This window comes from Nyctereutes procyonoides, unplaced genomic scaffold, assembly GCF_905146905.1.
Source record: "Nyctereutes procyonoides isolate TBG_1078 unplaced genomic scaffold, NYPRO_anot_genome, whole genome shotgun sequence".
In the NCBI taxonomy this organism is placed as follows: Eukaryota; Metazoa; Chordata; class Mammalia; order Carnivora; family Canidae; genus Nyctereutes; species Nyctereutes procyonoides.
In genome coordinates, this window is record NW_026575025.1 from 11,178,669 (window position 1) to 11,193,035 (window position 14,367).

Genomic DNA, 14,367 nt, shown 5'->3' on the forward strand with positions numbered 1-14,367 from the left:
CATCCTAGTCCTTCTGTCCTGGATCAGGCCCTCATTGTTTTGGTTGCAAATGACAGAAAATTCAATTCCCACTAGTTTAAGAAAAAGCGGGGGTGGTATTTGTGGTTTAGATTTTGGGGGGTGGGGGCTAGCTTCATCAGAGCTCAGACAACGTGGCCTGGTGCTAACCTCTCCCTAATTCCTGGCAATGTGTCCTCTGGGTTAGTCCCTATTCAGGATGGGTTTCCCTCATTGTGGCGAGATGGCTGCAGCAGCTCCACCTTTTGGCTGTGTCTTTTCTACCATTTCTGCAGAAGTTCTGGAGTTATTGTTTGGACTGTCTTTGGTCATGCTTATCCTTGGCCATTCACCGAGGCCAGGGAGGTGCAATGTGCTGCTTGGTTTAGACAAAGGAGGAGTGTAGAGGAGGGGTGGTTGCCCACAGGAAAACTGGGGTCCTGCTTCCATGGGAACGGAGAGTGGGTACTGGGTGGCTCTGTCTTCCCATAGCTCTTAGAGTGTCTTTGGCCTCCAGCCTCTCTTAGCTCCACATTGCCCTCTGTGGCACTGCCAGGCCTTCCTAAGACGTAGGTTCCATACTGTCCTTCCACTCTACTCAGAAGCCTTCCAAAGTTCCCTGGGGTGAATCAAGTCCAAACTCCTCTGCAAGGCATTCCTTACTTCACCATCTGGCTCCAAAGCTCCATCCCAGGCGGAGCTTCATTTTGTCCCTCTCTGCCCCTCCTCTTGTCCTCCTCCTTCCTTGCATTCTCTTCCCCCATAAACCTAAAGCCCCTTCCCTCCCATGCCAGGGTTTGTAATGAGAGCACTGAAGACGGATGTTCCGACCCTTGGAGCATCATTTACAACAGCCAGAAAGGGGAAACAGCCCCGGTGTCCATCACCCAATGGGTGAGAAAAGAAAACACTATCTGTATGATGGAATATCACTCAAATGAGGGAAGAAAGAGGGCAGCCCGGGTGGCTGAGTGGTTTAGTGCCATCTTTGGCCCAGGGCGTGATCCTGGAGACCGGGGATCGAGTCCCACGTCGGGCTCCCTGCATGGAGCCTGCTTCTCTTTCTGCCTGTGTCTCCGCCTCGCTCTCTCGCTCTCTGTGTCTCTCATGAATAAATAAATAAAATCTTAAAAAAAAAAAAAACAAAAAACAAAACGAGGGAAGAAACGAACTCCTGACACCTGTGACAACGTGGATGACCCTTGAAAACATGATGCTCAGAGAAGCCAGACGCAGAGCATTATGAATTGTGTGATTCCACTTGTGTGATGTGCCCAGAACAGACAAGTCTGTGGAGGTGGAAAGTAGGTCTCTTTTCCAGAGGATGGGGGTGACCAGGGGTGCAGAGTGCCTGCTAATGGGGGTGTGGTTTTTCAGAGGTGATGGAAAGCCTCTGGAATTCAATAGTAATGATGTTTATATGACCTTGTGAATGTGCTAAAACCCACTGAATGGTACATGGTAAGATGGTAAAGTTGATGCTGGTCATATATCTCACTAATTTTTAAAATGTTTTTTAAAAAACCCTCCCCCCTCCTCCCAGCCAGTCAAGGCCCTTCATGTCTCATTAGTTAGAAGGCTCAAGTGTGGAGGAAGACGCCCTGTGTGGCCAACCAGGACTGGCTCTCGGGGGGCTCAGCCAGGGGAAAGGAAATATGTACCAAACAGAAATGAAAAATCAGCCCAGAAGGCTACTCCCAGCAACAGGGGAAGCTGCAAGACAGGCTGAGCCAGGCTGGGTGACCCCAGGTCAAGGGAAAGGAAACGCCAAGCCCAAAGTCATTGCAGAGGCAGAGCAGGATGGAGGCCCCAAGGAGCAGAGTCATGGCCCTGCCCCAGCCCTCCTCTGGGTGCCTCTGCCGCTCCAATCCCCCAGCTTCCTTCTTAGATCCCACTGGGGTCCCCCTTTGCAGCTCTCCCCTGACCTTCCTGGAGACAGAGCCTGAATCCTATAGGATGGCCATGCAAGAGTATAGGGAGGGCAGCCTCAGGCTACCAGCACCTGTGAGTGAGGAAGAGGCAGTGGCCCTCCTCCGGCACGAGGTCTGGGACATGGAGCCAGGAAACTTGGTGAGAGCACAGGGATTTTGCTCACCATCTGCTCCACTCTTAGGCTTGTGTCTCAAGGGGACAGGCACAGCCAGGACCAGGGGACATGACACCAAACAGAAGGGGATCCAAGGTAGGAGGGTCCCAGGAGCTCTGGCCCAGCCCCAGCTCCTAGGCTTTCTGCCCCCTTCCCACCGACGCCCCTCCCAGAGCCTGACACCAGAGGTCGTGTGCCTGGCACAGGCAGGGGGAAGAGCCCTACTTGAGCAAGAGGGACAATGATTCAGGAAATTAGCTACCCAGCTAGAAAGAGACCTAGGAGCAGCCAGTTTGGCAGTCCCGGGTACTGACTTCCAGACAAGAGGGAAAGACAGTTTGGTGGTGGAGAGGCACTCACCAACCAGAGCTGTCTGCAATCTGGGGTTTGCATCCTGCTTTCTGTTTGAGTTTTAAATGCCTGCTCTGGCCCTCCAGGATCATTCCAACGGTCACGACTTGTATCCAGGCAACGGGCATGCGCTTCCATTCATGCTGAGCTCCAGCTTTCTCCCCCAGAGGCTGGAGGCTGCACCCCACCTCCCTCTGCCCCACACATGCCTCCCCACCCCATGCAAGACTTTCCTCCCCCTCTGCCAGCTGCCCCATCCCACGGGGCCTCTGGATCTTGCTGTCTGTAATAAGGGGGACAGGGGGCTTTGTATCTTACCCAGTGGGGACCAGGGTGTGATGAGTCTCCACAAAGCCTCCTCAGCAGCATTATGAGCGTAATTGGCAAGAGCCATGGGTCCCTAAGAGCCATGCATGGGCTCATGTGATAAGGGCTCAGAGCCTGGCTTATCGTGGCCAAGGGCCTGTTGGCTCATCTTCCCAAGCAAGGGCTTTCCAAGGTGGGGGGAAGGAGGGCAGGGTTTTGCCAACGTTGAGGTTGGTGGAAACGTAAATGCTATTTTTTTTTAAGATTTTATTTATTTATTCATGAGAGACAAGGAGAGAGAGAGGCAGAGACACAGGCAGAGGGAGAAGCAGGCTCCATGCAGGGAGCCTGATGTAGGACTCGATCCCAGGTCTCCAGGATCATGCCCTGGGCTGTAGGCAGGCACCAAACCACTGAGCCACCCAGGTGTCCCCGTAAATGCTATTCTTGAACTGGGGGACAACTGTTGGAGGTTGTGGAAGAGGGGCCCGGCTTCCCAAAATGCTACAGAGACCCATGTAGCCCTTGGCCCTGTGGCTGGGTGCTTCCCATGCAGGGGATCTTGAGGGAAAGTCAGCTCCCCAAGCTGGGGCTTGTCTCTGGTCCTTGTGTTCAGAGGAGGCGCCTATAAAATGAATGAGACAAAACCGCAGCTGCCTTGTTTTCAAAGGGAGACCAGTTTCACCCAAACCCGGATGGATCTGCTGTGGATTCCACCTCACTGTCTGAGGTGGGAGGCAAAGGTTGGACACTGCTCAGTCATCTATTTATCTCTGACTCAGGGTGTGGGCATCACATCCGCCATTCCTTTGCACACTTCTCTCAGTTCAGGAGTCCAGCTCTTCGGGTTTGGCTTCAGCAGGAGGCAGGAGAGCTGGCAGCTTTGGGCAGAAACCCGGGCCATGTTTAGCCAGTGACAGCCTCTCATCAAATGCCAGGACACAGGAGATGTCCAGGGACTTTAAAGGGCCCCGCCTGGCCAAGGGCTCCGGGCCGTGGGCGAGCACTGTGTGCTGAGCAGCTTGGCAGGATTGGTACCCAGGAATCCTGCTTTGGCAGGGCTCCATGAGGCCGCCCCCTCCAGATGCAGAGGTCAGGCTGAGACCACAACACGCATGCGAGGGCTGCGCCAGGAAGGGCGAGGCGTGCAGCCAGCTGCTCACTCTGCAACCTGGCTCCGTGGCCTGGCCCAGCACCATCTCCTCGGCAGAGGCCACAGGGGCCTTGGGAGGGTCAGGGTGGTGACCGGACAGAAACCCAGGGTGACAGATGCTCTGCCTTCTCTGGGCACAGGTCAAGGAGGCACTGTTCTTTGTTTACTGCCAGGAAAGAGCAAGAGCCGAAGAATGAAACTCCGAAGTCACCCTCAGAATTGACTTTTATTTCTCCAAAAGTCCTCTTGTAGAAAATCACAAAGTCGTCTTGTCTTTTCTGAGCAGGCTGCATCCACAGCCAGTTCGCTCTGGACTGTGGGTCCAGGAAGAAACAACAGCTTTCTGCCAGAGCAGCTTGACTAAGAGTCAGGGCCCAGCTGCACAAGGCCTTGCCCGCTGGGTCCACGCCCCACAGCTTCTCCTCTCCAGATGGCTGTCCTCTCTCCTCTACCTCTCAATGGCTGGGATCCCAGATGTCTGTGAGCACGGGCGTCAGATCCTGACCACCTGGGCGGCAGTGCACGGACTCTGCCTCCCTTCCCCGCCCATGGCCTGCTGCCTCCTGAGGAAGAGCCGGCCGAAGGTGCCCCCAACCTGCCCTTTGGTGAGGCGCCCGGGATTCACACAGACACAGCCGAGGACGTCCTGGGGAAAGCAAAGGGGCCGATGTGAGAGAGCAGGACTCATCTAACCATCAGATCCCAGAGAGAGGTTTAGAAAGTGTAAAGGAAGGCAACTGAACACATCTCAAGCCTACAAGGTGAATTTACTATTGGAAAATGCTGAATTCCTTCTGAGCCTCTGAAACAGAATACAGAGGAGTAACAACCGGCTCCCAGATTTGAAGACAAACCTGATCTGGTTACTGTGTTCCAACATGGGAACAAATTTTTGCCCCTTGAGGTTGAACTGTCTCTGGTTTGGCAAGAGGGCTACTAGTTGAGTGGATCTATTATGAGGGATCCAACTCGGGTGGCAAAGATAGGAATGACCCAAGAGCTTCTTCAAAGTTCTGATGGCTGAGGGACGCCTGGGTGGCTCAGTGGTTGAGCATTTGCCTTTGGCTCAGGTCATGATCCTGGGGTCCTGGGATCAAGTCCCATATCAGGCTCTCCACAGGGAGGCTGCTTCTCCCTCTATGTCTCCACCTCACTCTCTTTCATGAATAACTAACTAAAAATCTTTTTTTTTTTTTAAGGTTTTATTTATTCACAAGGACACAGAGAGAGTGAGAAAGAGAGAGGGGCAGAGGGAGAAGCAAGCTCCATGCAGGGAGCCTGATGTGGGACTCGATCCTGGGACTCCAGGATCACACCCTGGAGATCATGCCGAAGGCAGGCTCTAAACTGTTGAGCCACCCAGGTATCCCCCAGTAACTAAAAATCTTAAAAAAAAGAAAAAAGAAAAAAAAAAAAAGTTCTCATGGCTGAGCCTCCCCTGGGGATCACACCCAAATTCAGGCAAGGGGCAGTGGAGGCAGGCAAGTGCATGTGTGTAATGTTCCCAGGTCACCCTGACACGGCCCCACGTGACAACCACCATTTGAGGGGCTTCCTACCCACCCATGGGGCTCCCAGGTTGGCTGACTGAGCACCAGGGTGGGTACAAGGGAGCAGGGGGCGGCTTTAACTTAAATGTGTTATTAACAGAGTAGTTCTCTCTTTTATTTTATTATTCATGACAGACGAGAGAGAGAGAGAGAGAGAGAGAGAGAGAGAGAGAGAGAGAGAGGCAGAGACATAGGCAGAGGGAGAAGCAGGCTCCATGCAGGGAGCCTGATGTGGGATTTGATCCCGGGACTGCAGGATCACGCCCTGGGCCAAAGGCAAACGCTCAACTGCTGAGCCACCCAGACATCCCTAACAGATTAGTTTTCGAGTCCTTTTCCACCTCTCCCAGAGAGAGGGCACTGTCCCTAGCATGAAGAGTGAGGACCAATGGTCTAGAAGGGAAAGTCAGACTTGATCCTGGTGTTTCTGGGAAAAAGCAGACTTCAAACCTACCTTCACGAAGTATTTCAGCTCTGATGGGATAATGAAGATGTCTGGGGTGATGGGCAACTGTGCATAGATGTAGAAATTCTCATAGTCAATGGCCATGTCTTCCTGAGGAGGGTAGAGTGGGTAGTAGCTACAGATGGGAGAAAAATAGTCAGCAGTGGCTGATTTGGGGCCCTCTATTCCCACATGGCTTCCCTCTAGGTCACTGGTTCCCGAGCTTTCACAGACCGTCTCTCCTGTTCCTCCCTGTATTTAGGGAAGACAAGGCAGGCTTATCATCATGAGGATGGGGTTCCTTGGTAGTGACCCAAGGAAGGTACTTCCAATCAAATCTATCAGAGCACCAGACCCCACAGCACACTTGTCCTGGCTAGTTATTCCCATGAGTGAACTTACCTTCTCTGGGTCAGGATGTGTTTAAGGATTCGGCTGAGTCTGTCTGAAGTTCCAGAAGCACTGGGGCAGGAAGAGAAGCAAGAAATGGAATGCAGAGCCTTGTTCCTCAACTCCCATTTCTCTTTGGGGAGGACTTAATAAACCAGGGAGATACTATGTGGCCAGCACACAGGGATGGAGGGTACCTCTGGGGAAATTTAAAGACCCATCCACAAAAGTTCAGTCTATTCCCACCTGAGAAGGGGAGCAGGCTCTCAGGCTGTGAGGGGAAAGAGCGGGGATCCCTCATGATCCCTCAGGCTTTTGGCCAAAGCTGTATTGTGCAAGAATGTGCATGGAGTGCACCAACGTGCAGTGAGCGTATATAGTCAGGGTGACCCTTGCACCTCAAACCTCAGCCAACAAGCACACACCCATCTCGCCTAACACACACATTGCTTCACACGATGGAGGAACTGCTAAACCTACATCAGTAGGCAAGGCTCAGTCTGATTCTCTGCAGACCCACATCCCCTGAGTAGCTCTGCAGTTCATCCTCCATGAGCAGGGACACTCACTACTGTTTAGGCCCTGAATGTGGGAGGTAAGGAAAAGGAGATGAACTTCTGTGATTATAAATGAAGCACAAAGCCAGATGGCCATGGTTCTCTGGGGTCCAACACTCTACAGGCAAGTGCTAGCAGCAACAAAAGCATCCACTTGCTCCCTCCAGGAACAGAGAAACCCTGCCACCGGGTCTGCCACCAAAGGGCTGCTCTAAGGATTTCCCTAGTACAGACTGCCAAGCAGCCCCTTGAGTCTCTTGGTTGAAGAAAGGCCCAGGGTCCTGAGAGCCAGCGTCCCGCCTGCTAGACTGGAACCGTGTCCCACCTACTGATCTCTTCGGCTCCCATGTGGAACAGCAGATCTGTGGATGTCAGGCCAAAGATCACTCCGTTTATGGAGAGGTTGCAGGGCTCAGACACGAAGTGCACTCGCTAAAATGAGAGGGAATGAGACAAATGTTTTTTTCTTTTTTTTTTTTTTAGATATTACTTATTTATTCATGAAAGACACACAGAGGGGGGCAGAGACACAGGCAGAGAGAGAAGTAGGCTTCCTGTGGAGAGCCCGATGCAGGACTCGATCCCAGGACCCCGGGATCACAACCTGAGCTAAAGACAGATGCTCAATCACTGAGCCACCCAGGCATCCTGAGACAAACATTTGTGCACAAAAGCTAGAAACTTCTTCCTCGGGGGAGGGTATATGGGTATGTCTCCTGGGGGTGGGGAGAGCATTGAAATGGGGGCCAAACTGATGCACAGTACATCACAGATACATCTGTCTGTTAAAAAAAAGAAGTTGAGGGATGCCTGGGTGGCTCAGCAGTTGAGTGTCTGCTGAAGCTCGGGGTGTGATCCCAGAGTTCTGATATTGTGTCCCACACTGGGCCCCCTGCATGGAGCCTGCTTCTCCCTCTGCCTATGTCTCTGCCTCTCTCTCTCTGTCATCAATAAATAAATAAAATCTTTAGAAAAAATAAAAATAAAAAAAGGAAAAAAAGAAGCTGAGGATTCAGGCCCTGCCCCAAAAAGGCATCTCTGCCCTCCACTGAGGGGCCAGAGGGGGTCACTGATTCTGGCTGCATGCTGGTCAGGGAGGGGATGCTGGTACCTTTCTGTCTTCTCGAGCCAGGTCGGAGTAGCTGAAAGGTGGCTGTGGGTACACGGGCTCACAGTGCACATCCCTCACGGATGGGACAAAGACGAGATGGGAGCCAGAGCTGCTTTGTTGAGAAACCATCAGAAGAGGGAGAAAAATGAAAGCAGCTGAGTTAGAACAGCTGGACAACAGACTGGAAATGTCAGAGCTCGAGACAAGAACCTCCATCCAGGGAAGAGTTTCCGAACTCAATTCTAGGAGGAGATGTACTGTTCCCATGGGATGCTGTGAGCAAAAGACAATTTGTCTTTGTTTCCACACACCTACCTCAACAGGGCTCAGGTCACCCAGGACATGCTTTCTCCTGGCTCTGGGTGGGGTTCCACTGGGGAGAGGATGGGGCCATTTGGTAGGAAAGGGGGAGAAGAAATTGGGATATAGGAAATCTAGAAAGATGAGGTTTTGCCTAAAGAATCAAGAACCCTGCAGCCAGAACTGAAACCTATGTTCTGATTCTACACGCTATGCATGCAGACGTGGCTTAGCATTAATTAGTCTCCCTGATGGGGGCTCTTTCCCAGGAAGACACCAGGCAGGCTGACCAGACCCATACACTGCCTTCATGCTTAGGGATCACACTGCACCTTCCTACCAGAATACCGGGTCCCAATTACAACAAGGGACAGAGGCCCCTTTAGAGGATGGGGGAAGAGAGCAACTGGGGTCTCTCTGAGCCCCTTACCTCTCGCACAGGGAGACAATGGCCCCTGTTTTTTTCGGCAGGCTATCTTGCAAAAGCAACAGGAGTATTTAACAGCAATAGTAAAAGTATAGATTTCCTTTGATGGAGGCAGGAGAATCTCTGGGGTACAACATATTAGTGAAGAAAAACCCGTAACTCTGGGACCTGTTTGTCCTCCTTAGCCACACCAAAGAGGAAAGGAAGAAAGATCCCATTTCCTTGATTCCCTCAGCTGTGCTTGGCAGAGGGGCTTATTATAAACCACACAAGTGCAAAGTGTCACTTTGAGGGCGTGTTTAAAATCCACCAACAACGATCAATGCCAGCTCCCTGTCTTGCTTAAAATGTATGGCCTTCCCAGACCCAAGTACAGCTCCACAGCTGCCTTTCCTACAGGATAAATGTACTGGTGATTTGATCACATTGGTCACTGTCTGTGATATCTGCTCAGCGTGGGAACTGAGACTTTTGCAACAGGAAACCCAGGTCTTGAGACCATGGGTACTTTGCACATTAGTTGCAGTCCCTTTGACACGGAAAAGTACACTTATTACCCAAACAAAGCTGGGGCTGAGCTGCATGGGACTAGCTGCACTCCAGACCCCGCAGGCTCAGTCTGTGATGGACACAAAAGCCAGAGGTTCAGTCAGCCTCTGTTGGCGGGGGAGCTGCTGTTTCAGGTGCCGGAAGAGCAATGGTTAAGGAGGAAACAGCCCTCCTGCTCATGGTTATGAAGTGGCTGTAGGGGGAGGGATCTGAAAGAAAATTCTAACTATGCTGAGCATTGCACAAGCTCGTGCCTCCCAGTGGGAGGGTCCTTGCAACCACAGCCGCTCCCTCTGGACTCTGCAGCTTGGCTCTCTGTGGAGGGGGTGCTTCCTCTAGAGTTCTGGCTTTGGCTGATAAATCAACTTTGTGCTCTGCATTTCTGGTCTCTTGGGAATAAAAAATAAGTTTCCCCAGCACGGATACTTATATACTGTTTTGGGCAGGGTGGGGCAGCTCCCCCTGCCCAGAGGGACAGACTGACTATAGATGAAAGTGCCTGGCAGCGCTGGGCACTCACCCCACAGTAACAATCCCTGGTTTGTTGTTTGTTTGTCCCACTGCTGTCACTACCACACGGAGCGAGGAACCAAAAACAGAACCCAATGTCGCACTGAGAACACCCAACTCGCTGGGGGCCTGCTGGGGCTCTGCTATGCGGTCCCTGCCTATCCCCAGGGGACCCAGCAGAACAGGGACACAGCCCTGCTCCTGGCAGTTGGTGGGGTGGGTGGATCTCTGAGGAGCACTATGTGCTCTCCAGGTCTGATGAACTCAACAGTGTCACAACAAATGTGGGGGGCAAAAGGGGAGCATCTGTACTACCTTCATTTGAGGGAGGGAGTGGGGAAGGGACAGACCCAGACACAGCAGACTCAAGTCCCCTGGCTTCCAGCAAGTTAGGGGGTATTGCTCCCCAGTCCCCCAGGCCTGCCAGACTGGCCCTGCTGCCCATACAAGAAGGTAGTATTACGACTAACCTAATCGGTTCTGGGATCGGTTCTCACGGCCAATGGGTGGAAGATTATACATCTTGTTTTAAAAACCACCTTTGTTACAGATTTGTTCTTAAAAGCTTAGCCTCGGAATGTTTATCTTCTGTGAGCTCAGCTACTGGCAGGCAAGTCCCTGGAGGAGGAGATCTATAACCTTTACCAATTCCTTTCAAACTCTGGCCCTGGAGGAAGAGAGACAGGAAGTGAGGAGGTTAGCTTCCTGAAGAACTTCCTACTTGTAGTTCTAGACCCTTCCTGGAATAGAGCCTTTTCTCTCAAATTAGAATTGGAAATCTCTCTTGGCAGTTCCTGCTTGTCGGTCTATGGTGAAGATTCAAGGTCCTCCCCATTGCCCACCCTCCAGGCTCTACCATGGCCTGCTCTGGCCCCGGCAGTGCCCCATGAAAAGTGGGGCAGCTCTGACTCCGGGGAACTTGGGCTATACCCCAAAACAATCACTCATGCAGCAAGATGTTTGGGGCCCCTAGGGATTTTGTTGGGTAACTCATCAAACACTTCTCAGAATCAGCTGGGAAGATTCCCAGGGAATAGGAATTTCTACAAGAGAGTAAGAAAAGGAAGGAAGTAAAGAGCAAGCCAGGGAAGAGCGAAAGTCCAAGCAGCCTTTTCCTGTCAAGTGTGTTTATCTATGTGTTTTACAAAGATGCCTCTTAACCCGGCGTCAGCACACTTGGGAGTCAAGAGGTGGATCTGAACTCTGTGGTTCAAAAGGATGAAGGGACAGAAGCTACTGTTACTTTCCGACAGTTTAGCTTCTCACTGGGAAGCCCTGGAGAAACTGGGCAGCCTAAGATTCTGTCCAACATTCTGAATTCTGACCTTCGCGTCCCTTCAATAATTGTCCGCAGACACTGCTTGAAAATATCTTCAAATGGACTTGTGAGCAGGCAGTTCTGCAAGAGAAGGAAGGAGACCAATTCAGAGGCCAGGCAGGCTTTATTCACTTGCCACTGTGCTGAGTGACCCCAGTGGCCAGCTGTTGAGGAGCTGGAGAACACATGAAGATGAAAGACCCATGGTCTCTGTCCTCAAGGAGCAGTCTCTTTGGGGGCAGGAAAGGGGATGGGGGGAGTGATTCATCTTCTAGAATGTAAGTTGAGAGAAAGACTATAAGGAAGAGCGTTCGGAAATCCTTTCTATGGAAGGTTACAATATCCTGGAACAGAGGATAGGAGGTGCCAGCTTTTGGACAGGGAGATGTCCCGGGAAGGACCTTTTTGTATTTTCTCCATGACAGCAAGACATGGGTCATGGAGCCAAGGGTAGCAGCTCAGTGAGCCACAGCCACCTGCATCTGTGTGAGTGTGCTTGGGCCTTAGCACTAAGCGTCACAGGGGTACACCAGACTTACAGACTACTTCCTTCCCCCAGCTTCCCAACGGCCTTGTATCCTGGTGACATGAAGCCTTCAAATTCAGTATCTTTATAAAAACACCCTGCTACAATGTTTTTCTGATTAGCCACAGGGATTAATTTAGGTCTGTTACAAATGCAACACAAACCCCCAAATATGGAAATAGTGAGGGCTCAACTGGATACAAGTATCCGGCACTTCCCCTTCCCAGTCCCTGTCACTCACCTCAACCTGTTCATGCTTGGCATCCAGGAAAGGTCCAAACTGCAAATAAGCCCGAGGGAGAAACAAAGGTATCAGAACCACACACGTCCATGAGTGCCTTCATACACCCTCTCCCTGTGGTTCTCTGCCTAGGGTCCATCTGTAGAGCTTGGGACAGGGAGCAGATGGAGTGGGGCTGCCCGGCCAATATCACAGGCAAAGGCTGTGACCCTGGGTGGAGGGAGGCTGCCAGGGCCCCATAACCAGTCATACTGCCTCCTGCAACACTGGGCCTTTCTTTCCTTTTTTAAAAATACCTTTTTATTTGAGACAGAGCACATACGAGGAGGGGAGGAACAGAGTGGAGGGAAGAGAGAATCTAAAGCAGCCTCCTCACTCAGTACACAGCCCGACTTGGGACTCGATCCCACGACCCTGAGATCATGACCTGAGCTGAAACCAAGAGTTGGATGCTTAATCGACTGAGCCACCCAGGCACCCCTGGCCTTTTTCTAAGGTCTCCTTTCCAGTTTTCCTGCTGGTGGCTTCCCCAGTGAAGCTGTCCCCAGAGAGCTTCCTACCAGGATACAGACATCCGGCTGATCGCGGTTGATAATGGCGATCAGATCGAGCAGGGGGTCGTACGTGATGCTGTCAGATGTGGTATATGGCCCACAGGCCACCAGGACCATGTTTTGCTCAAAATCTAAGACAGAAAGGATCATAAAGTATTGATTAGAAGACAATCGGATGGTGGGAGAAAGGACAATTAGGGAAAAATACTCCAGGATCCAGTTAGTTGAGAGGCTCCTTATGTGTACAACTCTGGCAATCCACGACTTCATCCCTATCCTCAAAGAATAGGATGTATGCAAATAACTAGAGAGGGACAGGCAGTTTGCTAGCAGTGCACGTGAGTGATGGGAAGCAGCAACAATCAGGAGAGACCTGATCAGGGTGAGATTTGCTTATGCACTCCCTTTATTATTTTTTTTATTGTGGTAAAATACAAATAACATAACATTTATCATTGTAATCATTTTTAAGTGTACATTTCAGTGGCATTAAATCCAGAATGCTGTCCAACTGTCACTGTCATCCATTCAGAGAACTCTTTTCTTGTCAAACTGAAACTCTTGTCCCACTAAACACGAACTTCCCATCCCCTCGTCCAGCCCCTGGCTGCCACCATTCTATTCTGTCTCTAGGACTTTGGCTCCTCTATCTCATGTAAGTGGAACTACACACTATCTTTTTTGTGACTGGTTTACTTCATTTTGCTTATGCTTGTGAGTAGAATCTTCCAGAAGCAAGGGCAGGGCAGGGTCCTGGTGAGTGTGTGGTTTGAGTGTGCTTGGCAGGAGGAGACATCGGGTGGTCCAGTGTGGCTGGAGAATGTGGTCCCATGAGGACTCCAGAAAGACGGGCAGAGTGTGAGGCATGGCATGGGCTTCCTGCGTGAGAGGCACAGAGATGTGATGTGTGGCCATCTGGCTTGCACTGCCCTTTTCCTGACATTGGCTCTCCTTTGGGAGAGCTAGCCCTTTCCTCCGTAAGGCAGTTCGGGGCAGGGGTTTGTGTGCTATACTGTTGTCCCCTAGCCAAGAGACAGGCGTGTAAACCATTTAAGTTATCCACTCTCCTCCCTGGTTCTGGAATCTCAAAGTGAACTATTCAAGAACAGAAAAAAGGGTGGAGCTGACCTATTCAAGCCAGAGGTAACCGGATGAGATAGTTGGGGAATTCCTGCTAGCTGGACACTAGAGTTGTGAGGTCATTATCTGCTTCTAAGTCTGCATTTCTAGCTCCCTCTCTGTCCTAGCTGTGAGCTAGCTGGATTTCCCCTAACAGATTCTCCTTCTTAAGTCAGTCTGAACCAGTTTCTTTATTTTTTTTAAAAGTTTTTATTTTTTATTTATTTTTAAATTTATTTATTTATGATAGTCACAGAGAGAGAGAGAGAGAGACAGAGACAGAGACACAGGCAGAGGGAGAAGCAGGCTCCATGCACCGGGAGCCCGATGTGGGATTCGATCCCGGGTCTCCAGGATCATGCCCTGGGCCAAAGGCAGGCGCCAAACCGCTGCACCACCCAGTGATCCCTGAACCAGTTTCTGTAACTTATGCTAACAAAAACCAAACTCTGACTTCTTAACATGTAATTGTATTAGTTTCCTAGGACTGCTGTGACAAATCATCACAACCTTAGTGGCTTAAAACAACACATATTTATGATTACAGTTCTGGAGGTCAGAAGTCCTAAAATCAAGGTTTTGGCAAGGCTACATTCCTTCTAGAGGCTCCAGGTAAGAATCTGTTTCCTTGCCTTTCCCAGCATCTAGAAGCCACCTGCATTTCTCAACTCATGACCCCTCCCCACCATCTCCAGAGCCAGGAGCCTACTATTTCTATCTTTGACGTGGATCATTCTGCCCTCCCCCTTATAAAGACCCTTGTGATTACAACGAGCCCACGTGGACAATCTAGGATGATCCCCATCTCAAGGTTCTTAACTGAAGCATACCTGCAAAGCCCCTTTTGCTATATAAAGCAACAGAGTCACATGCTCCC

General features: G+C 51.0%; 1 protein-coding gene across 4 annotated transcripts in view; it reads right to left on the bottom strand.

The window, feature by feature from the left end:
- Positions 1-4,100: 4,100 nt before the first annotated feature.
- Positions 4,101-14,367, bottom strand: part of POLA2 (DNA polymerase alpha 2, accessory subunit) — a 29,308-nt gene continuing 19,041 nt past the window's right edge. For all 4 annotated transcript variants that reach the window (XM_055315109.1, XM_055315106.1, XM_055315108.1 and 1 more), the window contains 8 exons: positions 12,378-12,502; positions 11,818-11,856; positions 11,058-11,131; positions 7,947-8,055; positions 7,161-7,267; positions 6,291-6,350; positions 5,898-6,024; positions 4,101-4,539 (listed from right to left, as the gene is read on the bottom strand). In XM_055315109.1, coding sequence (XP_055171084.1) covers positions 4,387-4,539; positions 5,898-6,024; positions 6,291-6,350; positions 7,161-7,267; positions 7,947-8,055; positions 11,058-11,131; positions 11,818-11,856; positions 12,378-12,502 — 794 coding nt within the window. In that variant the 3' untranslated portion in view covers positions 4,101-4,386. The remainder of the gene's footprint in view (positions 4,540-5,897; positions 6,025-6,290; positions 6,351-7,160; positions 7,268-7,946; positions 8,056-11,057; positions 11,132-11,817; positions 11,857-12,377; positions 12,503-14,367) is intronic.